A 15,124-nucleotide genomic window follows, 5' to 3' on the forward strand; every position below is an offset into this window, starting at 1 on the left:
CAGCAAAGTAATATTGACAGGGGAGGGCTGGCTGTGGGCGAGTGCATGCAGCAAAGTGACACAGGTGAGCCTATTGATGGGGGAGGGTGCAGGCGAGCTGGTGTGTTTCTGCAGGGGCTGCTCTGCTGGAGCACTCTGCCACTCAGGCATGGTCCACCATTGCAGAAGCTATGATCTGAGCCCCCAAGAAGTACCTGATACTTGGAGCCCTAGGAGAGGCCAGTAGACCAAGGGGTGCTCAAGTCAAAACAGCCCCATCTCATGGGCAAAACCACCCTACAGAGTTAAGGTCCAACAGTTCCCCTAGGGCTAAAGTCTCCTGTGGCAGCAAGTTGAGCCTAGCGGCATGGGTAACCCTGGCTGTGCTTCACTACAGATGTTCTAGAACCAAACTCTCTGGGCTTCACACCAGCAGGAGCTCTGCTTCTATCACTTCTCTAAGCAGGTCTTTCTATCAGTTCAAGTGCCCGTGGTGGTCCAGGGGTCTTATCCTGCTGAGATTCCAGAGGCCCATGGTGAAACTGGGCTGCTCCTTGCCTATTTAACCCATCACTTTGTAGGAGTCACTGGAGGCCAGGAATGAGCTCTAGTGTTCCATAGCTCCATGCAGAGTTCCCATCTTCCTACCCCTTCAGCCCAGCTTCTGCTTCTTCTCTCCACCTACTTTCAATGCCTTGCCTCTGAAGAAAGGCTAGAAGTGTGCCAGCCTTTCCAATGTCCAGGTCTCTCAGTGGAAGATATTCCTCCTGGCTGTTTCTAGTTGACCATCTTTGAGGAGAAATCCCCTGATTGAAGACTTGTTTGCAGCAAAACCTATTTAATAACTCAAAACCTTGGGCTGTTGGGAATTTTAAATTCAGACATGCTTAATTGAGGCTTTAATTATGCCGTTCAGTTCTGGTGCTTTGATACATTACAGCAGTATCATGGATACTGACCTCACCTTTGCTAACCGTGCACCTCAAAGCTCCTTGACTTAAATGATATTTGCATATCAAGCCCCTAAACTTAACATTGCCTTCATATTCCACATGTGGTTCAGCCTCGTTATAATACCACAGAGCCACAAAAATAAGACCCATATCAACTCAAGTTTGTGATCATTTGAAAAGGATGTCCCACATCACAGTTCCAGTTTTAGTCTCACATTATAAATGATATTGCTTTGGCCCAAGACTTTGACCTTGAAGATGACTTTGCCCTTTTCCCCAGAAATGACTTCATCCAGGACACTGAGACCACCACCCCAGCAACATCCATAGGCTGCCTTTCCTACGGATCTAAAAAACTGGACATAGGACATTTATCATTTTACTTCCTTTGATAAAGGAAATTCTGTTTCATTTCCTGAGTTCACCATTTGCTTAGCTTATACTCTTGTTCTCTGCCAAAATGTACCTCTTTATACTTCCATGTCTAAAGGAAAATCTGGTAGAGTGTACCACTCTTTGAGCCATTCTAATAATTAATGAGATTATTGCTTTCCCGAGGAAGCAACTGCCTCATATGGGTTCACCCCTTAACCCCCTGGAGAGAGGACCTCCCATTGCCCATTACCTCCTCTGACACTTTCCACTCCAGGTTGCCACCGCAACATCCTGTCCTGCATCCATGACCCACAGCTGCTACCTCTTCCCCCAGGTTACAAACGTCATTAATCTTTACATATACCTTACTTAACTAACTTCATACTCTCCAAAAATGTAATTGTTGGACCTGCCACCTTAAGCCCTGGAATGTACCAAGAGATTACTATCACACACACAAAAATATAGCTCACGTTTTAACATACTTTAACTCAATCAGTATATTGTTAGAGATCCTGGAAATCCCGGATCTGTTTTCTTGGCTAAGGCCATACAATGTGAAACTTGATTATGAACCAGTCTACAAGGACTCTTCATACTCCTACTTGTTTTCCTCCTTTTTAAGGAGAAAATAATAAAATGGTTTTTTTTTTTTTTTTTTTTTGCATGCAATTTAGTGCAATGTATGCACTACTTACTAAAATCTTCTCTACAATTTAGGCCACTCAAATACTTCAAGTAATCAAGCTTAACACTAATGTGGAGATCAAGAAGTCAATTTTAATATAGTTTTCATGTAAAAAAAATACCTTCTAGTCCCAGTTTTGAGCCCCTAATAGTCAGTCAGCTCCCCTTCTTGAATATCTGATTTAAGTCCCTCCAACCACTTCCCTTATCTGGATCTCACACTGTTTGTCACTGTATACCTGCCCTACTTGCCCAGGGCCAAGTACCAGACAACTACAAACAGCCCCATGGACAGCTATGTCCCAGAGCTTCTGAAGTTATTCAAATTAGCTAATGCACAGGGTTCTCAGGGAACCTAATTCTGCTCCAGTTGCCGTATATAAGGTGCTCTCTACAGCTCCAGTGTGTTGTTACCCTGTCCCTGTCTGCAGCCGCTCTGTGGCCCTACATGGAACTCTTCTCTTGTTTGGAGCTATAAGTAACAAAGAGGTTTGCCTTTCATCTATCCAAGAGTTTTCGTGTTGTGTCCTGTCATCAAAAGAATCTTTAATCTTATAAAACAGAAGGGTAGAATCTTTGCTTCTGTCCTAGTTTCCAATGGTTTCCTGGCAACCTTTGGTTTTTCCTTGGCTTGTAGAAGAAACATCACTCAGATCTCTGCCTTTATCTTCACGTGGTGTTCCTGTGTATGCGCCCAGTTTTCCTCGTTTTATAAGGGCACCATAAGAAGCTAAGAAGTACAAAGGAAGAAAAAAAGAAAAAACCAAAGACACCAGTCATATTGGATTAGGGACCAATCTATTTCAGCAAGGCCACATCTTAACTAATTATATCTCCAAAGACCCTATTTCCAAATAAGATCATCTTCTGAGGTACTGGGGATTAGAATTTCAACAAATAAATGTTGGGCGGGGGTTGCACTATTCAACCCATGACTGAAAGTACTTATTAAAGACACACATGTGACTATCTTATAACCCAACAATTTAATTCCTAGGTGTATATCCAAGAAAATGAATGTACACATAGACCAAAAATTATGTACAAAACAAGAATGTTCTTAGAAGCTTTATATTAGCCCCAAACTGGGACAATCTAAATCTATAGAGAAATGGATGAATAAATTATGACATAGTTATTAAAAATTTACTATACAGCATTAAAAATTGAACTATGCAAAGAATTTCATGTATGTGAAGTTCAAAAACTGTCAGAATGAATTAGTGCTATTAGAAGTCTGAGTTGTGTTTATCTTTGGAGGAGAGGGTATTGGCAGAGAAGGAACAAAGGACACTTTGAATAATAAAAATTATCAACACCTTGGTTTTGGAAGTAATTAGATAAGTGCATATATATGTAGAAATTCATCAAGCTGTACACTCAAGGTTTGTTCATTTTACCATATTTAATTTATACTCTCAAAATACTACTTTTTAAATGAATTGTTATATGATTTATCTTCCTACTTCAATGCTGTGGGAGAAGCAATGAGTTGTAAGCATTGGCTTTTTTGCTTTATTACTCAGCAAAACTCGCTGACATTTCCCATCAGTGGCTTATCAGTCAAAAACGTATAAAATGAAAGCAAAAGTTAAAGATAAGCAAGATAATGAAGAAATACATTTTGCAATCCTGTTGAAGAGAGAATAAGCAAAAGTGACCAAGAGAAACAGATTCACTGAGTCTGTTGATTGATTTAAAGTGGATTTATGTTTAAGTAGAAAACCACTCCAAATGCATACTTTAGGAAAGATGTCAGCTTCAAGATTACTGATCTCCATCATTATCATGGTGTCTGGTAAGTCTGATACTGTGACATTTTCAGCTGAAAATAAAGCTTTCTTTCAATGATTATGAGGATAATCTTGATCTGCTTACTTATAAGGTGTTTCTTGACTTGTCCTAGCAGCGGTGATAAATGTGTACATTATCCAGCAAAACTCCTTCTGAGTTACCTTATCTCAATGGTGTACTGACTAGGTGACTAGCTGAATTCAGAGTAATTGAGGGCTGGGATTGAAGTGAAACTAAAATTTTGTGACCTAAAAGTGGTCCTGGGCTTCTTTTGTTGGTAGATTTTTAAAATTACTGATTCAATTTGATAACTTATTAGTTTGCTTAGGATTTCAATTTCTCCTGATTCAGTCTTGGGAGGTTGCATATTTTCAGGAATTCATCAATCTCTTCTAGGTTTTTCTAGTTTGTGTTTATAGAGGTGTTTATAATAGTCTCTGAGGGTCTTTTGTATTTCTATGAGATCAATTGTAATGTCACCTGTGTAATATCTGATTGTACTTATTTGGACCTCCTCTCTTTTTTTTTCTTTAATAATCCAGCTAGTACTCTATTGATCTTGTTTGTCTTTTCAAGGAGTCACCTTTTGGTTTGTTGATCCTTTGTATAGATTTTTGGATCTCAATTTCATTCAGTTCTGCTCTGATTTTAGTCATGTATTTTCTTCTGCTGGCTTTGGGGTTAGTTTATTCTTGTTTTTCTAATTCTTTTCCATCTTCTTCTTCTGCTTTTTTTTTTTTTTTTTTTTTGAGATGGAGTTTAGCTCTTATTGCCCAGGCTGGAGTGCAGTGGTGCCTTCTTGGCTCACTGCAACCTCTGCCTCCTGGGTTCAAGAGATTCTCCTGCCTCAGCCTCCTGAGTAGCTGGGACTACAGGTACCCACCACCACATCTGGCTAATTTTTGTATTATTAGTAGAGTCAGGGTTTTACCATGCTGGCCAGGCTGGTCTCGAACTCCTGACCTTGTGATCCACCTGCCTAAGCCTCCCAAAGTGCTGGGATTACAGGCGTGAGCCATGGTACCTGGCCTTTTCTAGTTCTTCTAAGTGTGATGTTAGATTGTTAATATGAGATCTTTCTAACTTCTTGATGTAGGTGTTTAGCACTATAAACTTTTAACACTGTTTGTGCTGCATCTTAGGGTTTTTTTAATGTCATGTCTCTGTTTTAATTAATTTTAAACATTTTTTTTATTTCTTCCTTAATTTTATTGTCTACCCAAAACTTATTGAGGATCAAGTTGTTTAATTTGCATGTATTTGTAGAGTTTTCAGAGACATGCTTGATATTGATTTCTATTTTTATTCCACTGTGGTCTGAGAGTATGGTTGGCATGATTTTGACATTTTCTAATTTATTGACACTTGGTTTATGGTTGAGCATGTGTCTGACCTCAGAGTATGTTCCATATGTAGATGAGAAAAATGGATATTCTGTGGTCTTTGGGTGGAGTAGTCTGTAGATGTCTGTTAGTCCCAATTGATCAAATATTACATTTAAGACCAGAATTCTTTTCTTAGTTTTCTGCCTTGATGATCTAATGCTGTTGGTGGGATATTGAAGTCTCCAACCATTATTAAATGGCTAAGTCTTTCCATAGGATTAGAAGTACTTTTTTTTTTTTTTTTTATTCTGAGTGTCCAATGTCGGGCATGTATATATTTAGGATAGTTAACTCTTTTTTTGATTTGAAACCTTTATCATTGTGTAATGCTCCTCTTTGTCCTTTTTTTTTTTTTTTTTTTTTTTTTTGCTGTTGTTGGTTTAAATTCTATTTTGTCTGATATAAGAATAGTGACCCCTGCTCTTTTTTGTTTTCCATTTGTGTGATAGATCTTTTTCCAATCCTTTTAGCCTGTGTGTTTTGTTACATGTGAGATGGTTCTCTGGAAGCCAGCAGATGGTTATGTCTCGTTCTTTTATCCAACTTGCCACTCTGTGCCTTTCAAGGGGCACATTTAGGTTATTTAATTCCAGATTAATATTGATATATGAAGTTTTGACCCTGTTGTGATGCTGTTAGCTAGTTGCTTTGTAGTCTTGATTGTGTAGTTTCTTTATAGGGCTATACACTTAAGTGTGTCTTTGTAGTAACAGGTATTGTTCTTAAATTTCCATGTTTAGAACTCCCTTAGGGATCTCTGGTAAGGTTGGCCTTGTGGCAGTGAATTCTCTTAGTGTTTGCTTGCTTAGGAAAGATTATATTTCTCTTTGCTTATGAAGCTTAATTGGAGAGTATGAAATTCTTAGTTGGAATTTCTTTTCTCTAAGGATACTGAAAATAGACCCCAATCTCTTCTGGCTTATAAACTTTCTGCTGAGATGTCTGCTTTTAATCTGATGGGGTTCCTTTGTAAGTGAGCTGGCCCTTTTCTCCAGCTGCTTTTAAGATTTTTTTATTTCACATCGACCTTGGAAAGTCTAATGACTATGTGTCTTGGGGATGGTCATCTTGCATAGCATCTTGCAGTTGTCTGAATTTCTCAAATTTGCATGTTGGCCTCTTTAGTGAGATTGGGTAAATTTTTGTTGACTATATCCTCAAATACGTTTTCTAAGTTGTTTACTCTCTCTTCCTGTCTAGGGCAAAGTTTAGGTTACCAGGAGGCCCACAACTCCTTGGGGACCTGCTGGTCCTCTAAGCTTGGCAGAGTCACAGCAGGTTGTGGGGTATGTCTGTGGGTGTTCTGGCAATGCAGTGGGTAAAGAGATGAGTATCCCTGGGCAAGACTCTTGCTGCAAGTGTGCACTGGTGTATTGGGGGAACCCGCCCCCAGTATTTCAACGTAGGTTATTTCTATTTTCCATAAGTGTCGGCCAGCTGAGAAATAAAGAGAGACAGTACAAAGAGAGGAATTTTACAGCTGGGCCACCAGGGGTGACATCACGTGTTGGTAGGACTGTGATGCCCACCTGGGCCTCAAAACCAGCAAGTTTTTATTAAGGGTTTCAAAAGGGGAGGGGGTGTAAAAACAGGGAGTAAGTACAAAGATCACATGCTTCAAAGGGCAAAAAGCAGAACTACTAATAAGGGTCTAACAAAGATCTCATGCTTCTGAGGAAACAGGACAAAAGGCAAAAGCAGAACTACTGATAAGGGTCTATGTTCTGCGGTGCATGTATTGTCTTGATAAACATCTTAAACAACAGAAAACAAGGTCTGAGAGCAGAGAACCAGTCTGACCACAAATTTAGCAGGGCAGAGTTTTTCCCCACCCTAGTAAGACTGAGGGTACTGCAGGAGACCAGGGCATATCTCAGTCCTTATCTCAACCACATAAGACAGACATTCCCAGAGCGGCCATTTATAGACCTCCCTTCAGGAATGCATTCCTTTTCCAGGGTATTAATATTAATATTCCTTGCTAGGAAAAGAATTTAGTGATATCTCTCCTAGTTGCACATCCATTTATAGACTCTCTGCAGGAAGGAAAATATGGCTCTTTTTGCCCGACCCTGCAGGTAGTCAGACCTTGTGGTTGTCTTCCTTTGTTCCCTAAAAATCGCTGTGATTCTGTTGCTTTTCAAGGTGCACCGATTTCATATTGTTCAAATACACATGTTTTACAATCAATTTGTACAGTTAACACAATTATCACAGTGGTCCTGAGGTGATGTACATCCTCAGCTTTTTTTTTTTTTTTTTTTTTAACAGAGTCTTGCTCTGTCGCCCAGGCTGGAGTGCAGTGGCCGGATCTCAGCTCACTGCAAGCTCCACCTCCCGGGTTTACGCCATTCTCCCGCCTCAGCCTCCGAGTAGCTGGGACTACAGGCGCCGCCACCTTGCCCGGCTAGTTTTTTGTATTTTTTAGTAGAGACGGGGTTTCACTGTGTTAGCCAGGATGGTCTCGATTTCCTGACCTCGTGATCGGCCCGTCTCGGCCTCCCAAAGTGCTGGGATTACAGGCTTGAGCCACCGCACCCAGCCACATCCTCAGCTTATGAGGATAACAGGATTAAGAGATTAACGTAAAGACAGGCATAAGAAATTATAAAAGTATTATTTGGGAACTGATAAATGTCCATGAAATCTTCACAATTTACGTTCCTCTTCCACAGCTCCAGCCAGTCCCTCCATTTGGGGTCCCTGACTTCCCGCAGCACTGGTGTGGTGCCTGTAGCCTGGATTCTTTGCCCAGAACATGGTTGTGAAGACCACCCAGCTTGTGCTCTCCTGACCAGTTTTCCCTGTGGTGTCAGTCCCAGGAGCAGGCCCAACCAGCTAGTTTTGTCCCAAGCCTTTTGTGTACAGATCACTGAGGTGTTCCAGATGTTGTGGGCTGTGGAGATCCCTTGGGCAGAAGCTGCAGATGGCCAATAGGCTAAACCCTTATTCGATCAGTCTCACAGATAAAGGGACGCCCAACTACCATGCCAAAACACAAACCTACTCCTCACTCTTCTCAGTGTTCTGTGAGTGGGGGCTCCTCCCTAGCTTGAACTTAGGCCGCAGATCTCATCTTGATACCTCTGGGTGGTGTGCTTGAACCCTGGACTTTGGGATCGAGTGCATGGTTTTATCCTCTGACACCTCAATATTGAGCACCAGGTGTGCTGGGGAGGCCAAACTGCTCCCAGGCCACTGCAAAACACTCAGGTGGGGAAATGGAGGCTGTGCTGTGTGCACCCTATTTCAGGAGTGGCCAGGCATGGGCCTTGGGTGGGGTTGGTGGACAAGGGTAGATTAGATACACCCTAGTCCTGTGGGAAAGGCAGCCCTTCCTTCTGCCAGCCTGGCAGTCAGCAAGGACTAGAATCACTCATAAAAAGATGGCAAACCTTGGTGATGGCCGTATATGGTTGTGTTTTGCTGCACCTGCCCCACATGAGAAATCTTCTAGGTGCCACACAGGTTTGAGCTGTGCCTCTGCCTATTCTTTGGGCATTAAGTAACCATGTATTAGTTCATTCTCACGTTGCTATAAAGAACTACCCAAGAATGGGTAATTTATAAAGAAAAGAGGTTTAATTGACTCACTGTTCCACAGGCAGCATGACTGGGGAGGCCTCAAAAAACTTACGATCATGGCAGAAAGGTGAAGGGAAAGCAAGCATGTCTTCAAATGGCCAGCAGAAGGTGAGGAGGTGCTCCACACTTTTAAACAAGCAGATCTTGTGAGAATTCTATCATGAGACAGCACCAGGTGGAGGGTGCTAAACCATTAGAAACCACCCCATGATCCAGTCACCCCCGATCAGGCCCCCCTCAGGATCACAATTTACAATGAGATTTGGGTGGGAAACCAAACTATATCAAACTATCAATATATTTTTCCTCTTTTCTCTTGCTATCACTAACATACATTCCGTATCTCTGACTGGGATTAAGGGGCAGATCTGTGGTTATGAAATAACTTTGGACTGTGTGATGCTAATAGCTCCTAAGAATCAAAACAACAACCATTACTTTTAAATAATAATAATGATAATAATAATTAATATAAAATATGTATATAATTTATATAATAATCACAGTCACAATCAGCACATTTTTTTTCCAGGAAGAAATGACATTGTTCATGTATTAACACTCAGCAAACAATTTCAAAGTTTTTCCAGCTAGGATTCTAGCAAGAAGTGGGGAGAGTTTATGTGCAGATTTTGGAACATTTTTCCTCTGGCACTCTCATTTTTCCATATACTGAAGTAGTTCTGATATTTTATTTTTATTTAGTGTAGACCACAATTTGGTCAATGTTTCAGCTCACTAAACAAATTAATAGTGATATGGTTTGGGTCTGTGTCCTCACTAAATCTCATGTCTAATTGTAATTCCCAGTGTGGGAGGTGGTGTCTGGTGGGAGGTCATTGGATCATGGAGGTGACATTCTTAGGAACGTGTTAGCCCTATTGCCTCAGTTCTGTTTGCATGATAGTGAGTGAGTTATGAGATCTGGTTGTTTAGAAGTGTGTAGCATCTCCCACCCACACCTCCTTCCTCCTGCTCTGGGCGTGTGAACATGCCTGTTCTGGCTTTGCCTTCTACCATGAGTAAAAGCTCCCTGAGGCCTTCCCAGAAGCAGATGCCACCATGCATCCTGTGCAGCCTGTAGAACCATGAGCCGACTAAACCTCTTTTCTTTATAAATTACCCAGTCTCAGGTATTTCTTGATAGCAGTGCAAGAACTGACCAACACACACAGAGCCTTTTCTAATGCCTGGAGCTACAGCATTGAATCTAGAATCTCTGCCTAACTGGATTCATATCAATAATTTGGCCTCATTCAGCTTTGTCTTTTTCATTATTCCACATCCTTAATATTCATTCCTATACATATTGTCTAGATTTATAACTGTATCCATTGGAAAAGTCATATAGCTCTTTTGGTGCGTGGTGTAACTCCTTGTGGATCACACTATACCTCACTTTTTGCGCCCTGCGGGGACTCAAGTCTGGTTATAAGTCTGGAAGCAAAGAGGAGTGAGGGGGAAGATCCTGAGGAGAATAGAAAGTGTCTTTTAAGGCAACTAGTTGAAGAAAAATCATTATAGTTTCTTCAGGCAAAGCAGGGGGTTAACCACTTCAAACAGGGGTAGGAGGACTGCTTCTATGGGCAAAGACTTAGGAGATTTTAGAGATTTTACGTGTTCAATTTCCTCAGCTTTTGCCTGTATGTTCACATTCCAATTTTCAGGATCCCATTCCTTTCCAATCAATAACCTCACTCTAGCCGAGGATACCCTGACAAGTTAGGAATTCAATTTGTGTTGTCATTTAACCACTTACGGGATAAGTTTTGGTATCTGGAAACTTCAGCCTTGCTGAGAAGATAGGGGGTTTCTTTCATGGCAGACGTAGAAACTTCCAGTTCATTCATATAGTTTGAGATTTTGATATAGTTTGAGAATTTGAAGCCCTGAACTCATCTTTTTCTTTATCCGTTTGCCCAGCAAATTAGGAGAAACCAGTCAATCTCATTATATATAAATGTCCTAAAGTACCAAACACATGATCACTCAGACCTTGCCTTTTATAAGTATTTGACTAGGATTATCCAGTGGTGACATTTTTGCATATCTCTACTGTTACTTCATGCCATGGGCTATCAGTGTGCCCTCTAGCACTAGAAATGCAGTCATTAGTGCTTTTAAATCTAATTAGATTAAATGACCAATTCCAGAAAACCCCGAACCAATTCTGAAAATTCATCCTTAATATTCTGTTTCTTGAGGACCACTTATGGTACCAAATCTGTATCAGTCAGGGTTCCACCAGAGAAACGTAATAAGTAGAAAGTATGTATATGTACGTGTGTGTGTGTATGTGTGTGGGTGTTATTTCAAGGAATTAATTATTGAAATTGTGGAAGCTTGTAAGTTTGAAATTTATAGGGTGGACTGGTAGTCTGGAAACTTTTGAGCAGAAACTAATGCAACTAATGCTGCCGTCTTAAGGAAGACTTTTTTTTCTTACTCTGGAAAACATCACTTTTTCTCTTAAGGCCTTTCAGCTGATTGAGTGAGGCCCATCTTCTTTATTGAGAATAATCTCCTTTACTTAAAATCAACTGATTGTAGTTATTAATCACATACAAAATACCTTCACAACAATGCTTAAATTAGTGTTTGATTGAATGATTGACTACTATACTTTAGCCAACTTGACATATAAAACTAGCTGTCACAGGAGGATACACATTTTTTTCAGGGGAACACAGAATATTTACCAAGGCAGACCATTAAATGAGCCGTAAAACAAATCACAATAAATTTAAATTTACCTAAGTAATTATTTTAAAAAGGCTTTCTGTTATTGAGACCAGCAAATGATCTTGTGGTTTCCTGTCTCCTTGTCATTTTTTACCTTGAGAGGTTTCCCTTACCTTTTTTGCAAATTCAGCCATGCATTTGGAACAGGAATTGTATTCATCCTATACTTCTAAAGCTTTTTTGGAAGTGGGGGAGGTTGTCTATCATTTCTATAATAGTTCTGGAAATGGAACTTTACTCCTGGGCCCTGCATTGAACTCTTCCACTGATTAGAAGTGGGTGTGGCTGGCAAAAGACTGGTAGAGACTGATCTGTTATAATAATATTGGATGAATCATTTATTCATAACTGCAAAAGAAATGTCAAAATCCTGACATACATGCATTTGTTTAGTTATGATCTCACAGTGATTTCTTTTATGTAGAGGTTTTTGTGATTTTTGGTGTGATTATTAATTCATTTAAGGAATTGAAATGTTGTTTTCCGTGATCATAATATATGAAATCAGGGGATTCTAGTCCTCTTTGAGTAAATAAAGTTTATTAATTTTCTCCATATTTCTTCTCTAAATATTTTCTAGCTTCAGATAATAATTCCTATCTGATGACACAACTGGAAATGCAGAGCCAGAGAATACTTCTTAATGAAAGTAAAATGCTCACTTACTTAATAACCAGTTTGATGGGAGGGTTGGATCCCCAGCAGAAACATTTATATGGTCATTTGTCTTGTGTGCAATTGTAACAGATACCTCTCTGCACACTTTTGCTTGAAGACCAAGCAAGGACCTACTTATTCAATTTAATTCAACAACAACAAAAAACAAACAAGTAGATTTCTTAGTAGCACACAAAAATGTGCTTGGTAAAATAGAAGCTAAAAAGAAGAAAACTTACAGCACCTTCAAGTAGTCTACATATTCTGGTCTTGGAATTAGACAAGGACACAGAATTATATGACAAGGTAAATGAGATGAGCACTGTAATACAAAATCAATACAAAATCAGTGTATTACAGATCATAGCTTTTGCACAGGCTATAGAAGTATTTCAGAAGGCATAAATTATTGGAAAAAAGAGGCTAGGGGATCATTGTGGACTAAAGTACAGGGTAGAAAGGCACATAAAATGTTCAGCCAATAGAAACAGTCTGGGGTGGGAGGAGTTTAGTGTGCATGCTGGATTGCAGTGAGAGCAGAGCCGGGAAAGTCAAGTTGTACTCAAATAGCGGAAGGAAGTAGGAAAGGTAGTAATAAAGTCAAAAGAAGAACTGCATGAATTAAGAAGTGGAAAGCTAGCATTTATAAATAATTCCAAGAATTGATTTTTTTTAATGGGATAAAGACTATTCTAAATGGGAAGTAAAGAAAAAAAATACACAAAATATGGGGAGAAAATCAACAATTAACAACAAATAGCAAGAAACCAAAGAAATGTAAGAGAATATTTTGTACAATTTCTCCTATTAAATTAGAAAACTTCCATGAAATATATTTTTTAGTGGAAAACTAAATTAGCAACTGGCTCAAGATGAGATGGAAAACGTGAGCAGATAGAGAACCATAGAAGAAATTGAGAATTACTGCCAAAAAATGTGTGGCCTTAGATTGCTATGTAAAAGAAATAGTTTATATCACTTTAAGCCTTTAAGGAACAGATAATTTTTATGTCATTTAGTTTTTCCATAGACTAGGGAAAGGAGAAGTGTTTTCTAAATTTTACAAGTATAACTCAGATATTAAATCCTGACAAAGTTAGTATACAAAAAAATTTCTAAGCTAATTTCACTTGTAAATGCAGAGGCAAAGATTCCACATATCAGCCTATCAAATCAATAGTGCACTAAAAGAATTAAACCAACAACAAGGTAATATTTTTAGGAATGTAAAATAGTTGATATTAAATAATCTACTAATATACTTTACCTAATTTTAGATTAAAGAGAAAAAGAATTTCACAAACTGTTCAGTATATGTCAAAAGGGTGTTTGATAAATTTGTCGCTGATGACTTATAAAACATCCTAGTGAAATTAGGATCAAAGATACATCCACGGCATGACTGAGACTGAGTCTTAAGCATAGACCCCTGAGTGGTCTGAGGCCTGGTTGCCAGGCCCTTATAAGACCTTCTTGATTTACACATACTTAATGATTTACAATTAAAGCTGGTTATGAGTGTACAAAAAGCATATTTCTCCCTACTCCCATTATACAAAAACAGTCCTATTGATGCAGTGGCGGGCTGTCTGGAGTGGCCATGGCCATCATGCCAGCTGCAGAAGGGAGGTGCGGACGGTGGCAGCAGGACTGGCTGTGAGAGCCGCAGTGGTGGTGGTGGGACCTCTGTGCTCCGTGTCCCCGAGGCAGCTGACCGCACTACCCCCACCCTCGCATAGCCAGGCAGGACCCACTCCCAGGCACTGAGCCTTTACTATGGCCTCAGCCTCACCCCCTGCTTCATCCTGGGAGCCTGCAAGCACCTGGCTGAAGGCACAGTCAGGACTCACATTGCTGGCCCTGGTTGCATTGGGTTCCTTTGTGCACGGTTGACTGGGGCCACCATGCCACCTGCTCTTTGCCCACTGCTGCTGTGGGGAAAACACAGAGAGGAGGTGCAGCCAGGGCTATGCATTCCATGAAGCCAACAGGAGCTGGGAACAAGTGGGAACCCTTCCCCTTCCAAGTTGGCAGAGCAGGAGTTCCCCAGGTGCAACTGTAGCCGCCCAAGCTGTGGCTGCAACCTGGGCACCCCTGTGCTCTTGGGAGCTGGGAACAGGCAGGAGCCCTGCCACCTTGGCCCCCTCCAGACTTTGGGCACCAATAAGCACGGGAGGAAGGCCAAAGGGGGTTGCTGAGGGCAGCTTACTGCTGGCCTGCAGGTGCCCCTCGGCATGAACAGTGTGGGCGCCATGAAGAACCGCAGGAGGTGGAGAGGCTCCAGGGCGGAAAGGTGCAGGTCCCTGGTAAAACCCTGCCTTCGAGCCAGGAAGGCCTGAAGCCTTGGGGCTGGGCTACTGGTCCCACAAACTGAAATTGGAACTTGTGATGCTTTTTCTGAGCCCATCTATGGGCACCCATGGACCAACTGACATGCACTTTCTCCCCTCTGGGGCCCATAAAAGCCCTAGATTTAGAAAGACTTGAAGAGAAGATGGGACAACCAGCTGCAGAGAGGAGCTACCTTCTCTGCTGAAAGCTGAATAGATAATGGGACAACCTGCCTGTAGAGAGGACCTGCCCACTATAGGGTTTCCTCTCGGCTAGGAGCTGAACACTCAATGGGATGACCTGCCTGTAGAGAGGAGCTACCCACTCTAGGGTTTCTTCTCTGCTGGGAACCAAACACTCACCAGGACACACTGGCTGCAGAAAGGAGCTACCCATTCGGGTCTCCTTAGAGCTGTTCTATTGCTCAGTAAAGCTCCTCTTAACCTTGCTCGCCCTCCACTTCTCTGCGTACCTCATTCTTCCTAGTCACAGGACAAGAACTCACTACCTGCCAAATGATAGGGTTAAAAGAGCTGTAACACAAACAGGGCTGAAACATGCCCCTTGCTTGCCACATTGTGGGTGACAAGGAGAGAAGAGAGAAGGAGAGAAAAGCTGTGGCACTTTGGGGAGCCC

At 41.0% G+C, this 15,124-nt stretch overlaps 1 protein-coding gene across 3 annotated transcripts in view; it reads left to right on the forward strand.

The window, feature by feature from the left end:
* Positions 1-2,614: 2,614 nt before the first annotated feature.
* The window catches only part of LOC105470395 (cell surface glycoprotein CD200 receptor 2), a 32,056-nt gene continuing 19,546 nt past the window's right edge, over positions 2,615-15,124 (forward strand). For 2 of the 3 annotated variants that reach the window (XM_071092425.1, XM_071092424.1), the window contains exons 1-2: positions 2,615-2,866; positions 3,521-3,792. In XM_071092425.1, coding sequence (XP_070948526.1) covers positions 3,729-3,792 — 64 coding nt within the window. In that variant the 5' untranslated portion in view covers positions 2,615-2,866; positions 3,521-3,728. The remainder of the gene's footprint in view (positions 2,867-3,520; positions 3,793-15,124) is intronic. The other variant, XM_071092427.1, reaches the window with a different exon arrangement.

The sequence above is a fragment of the Macaca nemestrina genome, chromosome 2 (genome assembly GCF_043159975.1).
Source record: "Macaca nemestrina isolate mMacNem1 chromosome 2, mMacNem.hap1, whole genome shotgun sequence".
NCBI lineage: Eukaryota > Metazoa > Chordata > Mammalia > Primates > Cercopithecidae > Macaca > Macaca nemestrina.